This window comes from Aegilops tauschii, chromosome 3 (genome assembly GCF_002575655.3).
Source record: "Aegilops tauschii subsp. strangulata cultivar AL8/78 chromosome 3, Aet v6.0, whole genome shotgun sequence".
Classification (NCBI taxonomy): Eukaryota; Viridiplantae; Streptophyta; class Magnoliopsida; order Poales; family Poaceae; genus Aegilops; species Aegilops tauschii.
The window spans coordinates 157,671,111-157,678,340 of NC_053037.3; the positions used below are offsets into that span (position 1 = coordinate 157,671,111).

General features: G+C 45.6%; 1 protein-coding gene across 1 annotated transcript; it reads right to left on the bottom strand.

Moving 5' to 3' along the window:
• Window positions 1-1,306: 1,306 nt before the first annotated feature.
• LOC109749430 (transcription factor bHLH149) lies at window positions 1,307-3,042 on the bottom strand. Its single transcript, XM_020308396.4, has one exon. It carries the CDS (start codon window positions 2,357-2,359, stop codon window positions 1,679-1,681), a length of 681 nt encoding a protein of 226 aa, XP_020163985.1. The 5' UTR covers window positions 2,360-3,042; the 3' UTR covers window positions 1,307-1,678.
• Window positions 3,043-7,230: the final 4,188 nt, after the last annotated feature.

The window sequence follows — 7,230 nt, forward strand, 5'->3', positions numbered from 1 at the left end:
ATTGTGCTTTCAAAAAATGATCTTTAAGGATTATTTTTTGAGTATCGATTTTGTTTATTTTTTCTAGACCACCATGAATGTAACTCAGGATGATTTGGAAAGGGGCAGAGGAGATGGCGACGAGGAGCAGGTCGTGGTGGTGGTCGGCAATGCAGCCTGAGAGAAGGGATGAGAGGAGTTGGGGGCAGACGGGCGCCGAAAGCAGCGACCTCTCCAGATCCTTCTTATTTTTTCCTGAGATGCCTAGATGAGGTGAGAGGGAGAGATGGCTGAACGTGAGAGGCAGGGGGTTATCTACAAACAAGGAGTGGAGTACTTGGCTCTTTTTTGCAAAACTGACATAGCTTGTCTCAGATGCGTTGGATTAAATCGAACGGTTGTAAATAAAGGATGGCATGCACACCATCATCACCAACTCAACTTTTTATAGGAGTAGAGATATATTTTAGAGTGCAGATTCACTTATTTTTGCTTCGTATGTAGTTCATATTGAAATCTTTAAAAGGTCATATATTTAGGAACGAAGGGAGTAACACGGAGTCATTCCTTGCAGTGATTGTTTCTATTTTCTGTGAAGACTTCTTGGAGGAGTATTTTTAACATTGGACACACGAAAGGAAAAGACCATAAAACGCAATTGTAACCAGCACGGAAACTGGAAAGGCCGTGTTTATGTAACTGAAATATCTATTGCAAGCAACTGATAAGGAGTTCGTTGAGTTTCAGCTTAGCCAAAGTTTCTGAATTTTCTGAATACTTCTGCGAAGAAACACCCAACCAAATTTCCCATCCGCCACATGTCAGAAACATTTCGCAGTCTCCATTAAAAGGATGAAAAGGAGGAAAACAGAGAGGATGACGACGACTCAGATCGCTGTCCCCCTCGAGCTCTCTGCAGGGGAACATTTTCACGTGCATAAATGCAGGCCAGAAATTTGCCGCAGAAGGCCAGTGCACTGCTGCAGCACTACTGCGCAGCAGTAACACATTTCTGGCAGCAAATAATAGTACTCGCCCATCGGATCAGAGAAACCGGCGCCAGGCCGGGACTGCGCCCAGAGCAGAAAGAACCAGCCAGCGGAATCTTTCTGCTCACGCCTTGTCTGATCTTTGTTAGCGTTATGTTAAGCGCGGTGGTTGACGACATCGATGGTTTACGAGCCGAGCCACTCGCAAATTCTCCTGTCCCCGTCCCTCTGATCGAATTCGGATTTCTGTTCTTCCTTGCGAGCAGAAATTGTCGCCTCGAGGAATCCTATCGAATGCAGCTCGAGGAAGCCATGAAATCAAACGGTTAGCATTGCACTTTCAAGAAACAAAACTCCTAATTCACCGTGGCACAGCCAAACAAAAGCATAATCCAATCCAATCCGCAGGGGACAGGCAGGCACAGGAATCCCCCTTCTTGTTTAAGAAGGGGAAGAACATTTCAAGAACACAAGAGAGGAGCAGAGCAGCATTACTTATACAAGTAGTAGCATCAAGAATTTACAAATCAGCGGCAGCACCAGCAGCAGCAATCATCATCGTCGGAATCACAATACCCTCCTGGAATCCCAGGACCCCCTCTCGCGGTAACAATCCATCCATCCATCCAGTAATTAATCGCCCTTATTTTCCCGAGCCCAACGCCATCATGTCATCATCAATCTCCCCCTCGGAGGCGAGGCTCGGACCCTCACCTCTCCATCTCGGCCTCGTCGTCGCCGCCGGCAGCCGGCGGGGGAGGCGACGACAGCTGGGCCGCGGCGAGCGCGTCGGCGAGCGCGCGCATGGCCTTGACCTGCATCTCCAGCGCGGCCACGTAGTCGGCCGTCTCCTCGAGCAGGTCGGGGGCCTGCAGCTTCCGGCACCCGGGGACGAGCCGGCCCAGCACGCGGAGCCGGTCCTTCACCTTCCGCTCCTTGAGCAACGGCGGCTCGCCGGCGGACGCGGCGGCCGCGGCCTTGGACGCCGCGGCGGCGGCGCGCGCCTGCGGGCGGCGGTGGCGGCGGATCTTCCCGCCGGCCTTGACGAGCACGCGGCGGCGGCAGGACGCGGCGCCGGCCAGCAGGATGGCGCGGCTCCAGCGCGACTGCCCGCGCGCCGTGAGCGCCAGCGCCGAGTCGGCGGCCGCCTTGACGGCGCGCGGCTGCGGGGACGAGGCGGCGCCCGACCGCGTGGCCCGCAGCGCGTCCAGCAGGCGCCGGCCGTAGATCCGCTCCTGCGTGCCGCTGCGCCACCTGGTCTGCGGCGGCCCCGCGGCCCCCGGCGCGGCGGCCCCGCCCGGTTTCCCCCGCCGCTTGGCCCCGCCCATCCGGACCCCCGCCGCGGCGGCGGCGGAGGAGGAGGAGGACGAGGACCCGCCTATAGAGATCATGGCCGCGCACCGCACCTCGATCGAGCAATCAATCGGCGGGTGGCGTGAGGAAGTGACTCAGCGCAGCGGGGGATGGGGCGGCTTAAAGGTGGGTGGGAGAAAGGAGAAGATGGTGGTGGTGGTGGTGGAGATGGTGGGAGTATGAAGAAGAAAGGGGGAGGAGAGATTAGCTTTCCGTCGCGGGGGTGGGCGTACTTATTTGCTGGTGCGGTGGAGGTGATTAGCGAGTGGATCAGACATTGGAGCCAAGGAGGAGTGCGGTGAGGTGAGGTGAGGGGAGGTGGTGCGGGTGTTGGCTGCTCGTTCGCTGGTTCGTCGCCGCGCCTTTGTTTGGTGTGGAATTTGGCGCTGTAGCGTGGCCTCCGCGCTGCTCGCTCGCTACGGTAGGCAGCGGTCGTTATTGAGTGCCCGCTTTCTTATTTCCGTTTTTTTATATGCTCCTTTTATCTGCGAATGTGCCATGGTATTAGTGCTTCGCAACGTTCTAGTTAAAGCCTTTTGATCTGGCGAAATGTGGAAGATACGCCTTCTATTTTCACGGATGTTGCAACGGTGTCGTGGTACTCCCTTTGTTTAGCTTTGACTGAGGTCAAATTGTATAAAGTTTGACCAAGTTAGAAACAATATGAACATTTACAATAGCAAATCTATATGATGTGAAAATATATTCAATGATGAATCTATGATATTGATTTCATGGTGTATATGTTATTATTTTGTCACGCAAACTTGGGCATGGTTTATAAATTTTAACTCTAAACAAAACTAATATGCCGACGTAACAACAATGGTGGGAGTATTGATCTTCGATCACCTTGTTAAAATCACGCGTCATGTTCATGCTAGGTGTCAACGATAAAGTCGGAATCAGTAGGCGATTCATAATAACAATGATGTTTCTGAGTGCTGAGTTTTTTTGCTGCAATAAATGCTCAAACATTTTAATAAATATGCAACCGTAAAAGAAGTGCAGCAAGATCCATGGGCCACTTCATGATGATTACAAGCACTCAAGCGTGCCAAAGACGCTGTCGTCATCGTCCCTTCCTTATTGGAGTCGGTCAAACCTTATTATAGTAGACAATAGGGAAGCAATCGTGCTTTCTTTTTTGAATAAGGGAAGCAATCGTGCTAGGAGGCCAAAGGACCAACGCAACAGAATATCAATCACCGACGATGATGGGAAGCGTAGATCGGAAGGGTCATACCTGCAAAGACATCAACAAAAATAAGGGTCAACCGAATCCAAATAGATCCACCGGAGACACACGTTACAAGCCTTCTGTCGGAGCGGAGATGGGACACAGAGGATATTATTCTAACTATGAGACACATTTGTCGTCTTGTCATCCAACCAAAAACAATGGAACTACCTAAAGAACTGATGCGACCCCTCCCGTTGACGAGCGGAGGGAGTTCCTCGTACCTCCAATGCCCAATGATCATCAGAGGTGGGGCGGACCAACAGTGGTGCTGGCAGGGGCGAAACCCTGATGTTTGTTGAGTCATTTGTGGAGAAAGAGAACAATTCATTACGTGGGTGTCTACATCACTTATGAGCATTGAGTTACTTGTGTGCGCGTTAATTTTTGTTCGGACATTTCTATCTAATTTATTGGTCTATTTTATGAACTTAATTAGAAAGGGGCAAAATTTGCCTCCCAAGTTTACGAAAGATGCTTAATCGATTGAGGATCTTTAAGTCTCATTCGACCAAGCTTAGTCACATTGACCACATGGCTCTTTTTTCTTTTGAAAGTTTATTTAACTTTTTTTTGCATTAGAGATGTTGAACTAGACCCTTAAAATAGTGGGATGGCGGAATTGTTAGATTTAGTTTGAGAAATCAACATAGAAAATAACATGTTTTGACCCTGAATTGTCGTTATCGCCCGAATTGAACTCTGAGCTGTGAAGTTGTCTATATGAAACTTTGAACTTCTTAACATTGTTTTTGAACTAAAATTTGAACCAATCCTGAAAAGTAGATTTGCATTTGGATTTTTTTCATAACATAAATGTAGTGAATGCCCTAAAACGACGGTGACAAAAAATGTTACAATGTAAAATATTTATGTCCTATGCAAAAATAACAAGAAAAACATTTATCTCTTGTGTTATGCGCAGAACACAAGTGACCTAATTAGTTCATATTTTTTATTTTATGGACTTTTTTACGATACTTTGAGAACCTCAAAAGGTAAAACCAGCAAGCACTACACCTTTAAAAACTATCAAACAAGTATATTAAGAATCAGGAGTCTGGTGGTGCTACCAAATTTAAACATGTAAAAAAATCATCTAGTATGATAGCTTTTCTATTGTATGAAAAGGTGAAACATAATAAATTTATCTCGTGTGATTTATGCCCATAACAAAAATGGTCATTGTTACGAAGTTTTTCATGTTATAACCTCCTAGGACTGCTTACTATCTATATTTTCCCACATTTTTCTGAAAACCCTGAAATGTGGAACCGCCTCCTAAAACCCGTCTAGCATTAAAGTTAATATTTTAGGAAATTTACAATCGAATATAGACGGTCTCATAGTTTATGTTCATACCATATGTAAGTGCATCTAGTGCTCCCTAGTGGGCATTAGATGATTAATGACTAAAGTGATTAAGGAACTATGAATATTTGTGTCTTCATACTTGTGGCTCAGTCTCTCCAACCCAGACTTAGAATTGTGCCAGCAACTTGAACCGGCGTAAGCAAACTATGTGTCTTCACTGAGCAAAACCGGCTTCAGTTTCTTCACTCATTTAATTTTTGTAGTTTGCATTTTCTGAAGATATTGCCTCCACCCTTTTGTGAAGACTTTGTTGAAGACTTTCTATCTCCGTTGCATACCTGTATGTTTAGTTTTGTAATCAGCCTTTGCATTCTGAAGAGCACATGTCTATTCTGAGACTAATTTACTTGTATCATTGCATCATTATCATGTTGTCTAACATACTTCTATATCTATTTTTAGTTTTTATTGCATGTTGTTTTAGTTTATTATTGTTTCTGTACTAATTCAATATTTTGCCAGGCTGTCGTGCTTGGGGTTTCAAGATTTGCTTTGTCCTATCCGACAAGCAACCATACATATTATTGGAATGTGCGCATTTTAAAGTAATTTTGAACAATTTTCAACCAACCCGGTTGTGAACAGTTGAATCTTTTTATACATTGAAAAAGAGTGTGCACATTACTATCAATAAACCTTGCATTTACTATCATTTCTCTTTTAAAATACACACCAGAGTTCTACTACAAGCATCAAGCTATTCAAAAGTAACTAAACACTATCGCGAAACAATCCACAGCTAATACCACTCTTGACTTTGGTGTGCTAATTTGTTCACATTTGCTCTATACTTCTACCAATCGCTAAAACAAGTACCAGCCTAGAAAGAGGTTTTTTAACATATGCTCCCTCCCACCTTCCTTTTCACACGATAGGTAAGAGTATAAAATAGACCTGAACCGTTGATTTCATTAAATAGTGGGTTTGAATAACTCTTACCTTCTTATCTCCCATGTGAAAAGAGGGGTGTGGGAGCTACTTTTTGGTGGACAGGGGCATTGGCTCCTGTTTTTTGAAATGATTCAAAAAGCATATTTGCAAGTTAAAAAAAATTAAAAAAAACTATGAAAACTTATACATATTCGCGATGGATCTGTGAATTTTCATTCAAAAATATTATGATTTGCAAGCTGCACAAAAAGAAAATCATGGCCCAACAATAAAAAAAAGATTGGCCCATTTTTCGTTCATGTATTTTTTTTCTGTATATGCCATGTACACTAGTAGAAAACAGTGCTTTGGTTGGGGCCTGGCCAGCCCATTAGTCCCGGTTCAGTCACGAACCGGGACCCATGGGGGGCATACGTCCCGGTTTGTGTGCACAGGGGGCCAGCCGGGCCTTGTGGGGCATTAGTCCCGGTTCGTCTGGACCCATTTGTCCCGGTTCCAGGCACGAACCGGGACCAATGGTCCTTGCTCCTGGCCCACAGCCATTGGTCCCGGTTCATGGCTGGAACCGGGACAGAAGGGGGCCTTTAGTCCCAGTTTCAGCCACGAACCGGGACCAATGAGGTGGCTATATATACCCTCTCGCCGGCGAGCAGAGCACTCCACACTGCTCTGTTTTTTCTAGCCGGCAAGGGGAGAGCTTTGTGGTGCTCTAGCTCACCTCCTATGCACATGAGGTGTTTGATAAAATGCCCGAGCCACACTAGTTAAGCTTTCTCCTCTTGAAGCTCGACCTCAAAGCTCAATTTTCCTCGAGATTTGTCTAGGTTTAGCGGTCCGTCACGTCCCGTCCCCGTATTCACCACCGTCGATCGCCCGCGCCGATCTCATCGCCGGCACCATCGTGGTGAGCCTTTTGTTCTTATCTTTTTTCCGAAAGAAAAAAATTCTTACTTTAGATAGACACTTGTCTAATTTTCTTATTTTTATTATTGCTTGTTATTATATAGTGCGATGGTTTTGGTATCCGCCCCCGTCGGCCCTCGTCCTGTCTATGATTTAGATGTGGTATATATTATCTTTTATAACTATTTGGTTAATTTATTGTTTATGAAAATTATGCCGACCAACGTGACATAGATTTTATTTATCTAGGAGGTCTGTGAACCGGAAATTCCAACCGACCCTATTGTCGAGAGGTTAAATTTAGTTGAAGAAAACACTTACTTGAAGGAAAAAATAAAAAAAATTGAGGAGGAGAAGATGATATTGGAGTTGCATGTTGCGGATGTCGTTGATGATCACAAGATCAAGATGGATGCAATGCGTTTGAAGATTAGAAAGATTAGAAAATATGCCATTCATACCAAGGCTTGGTATCATTATTTCGTTGGATCAATTGTTACC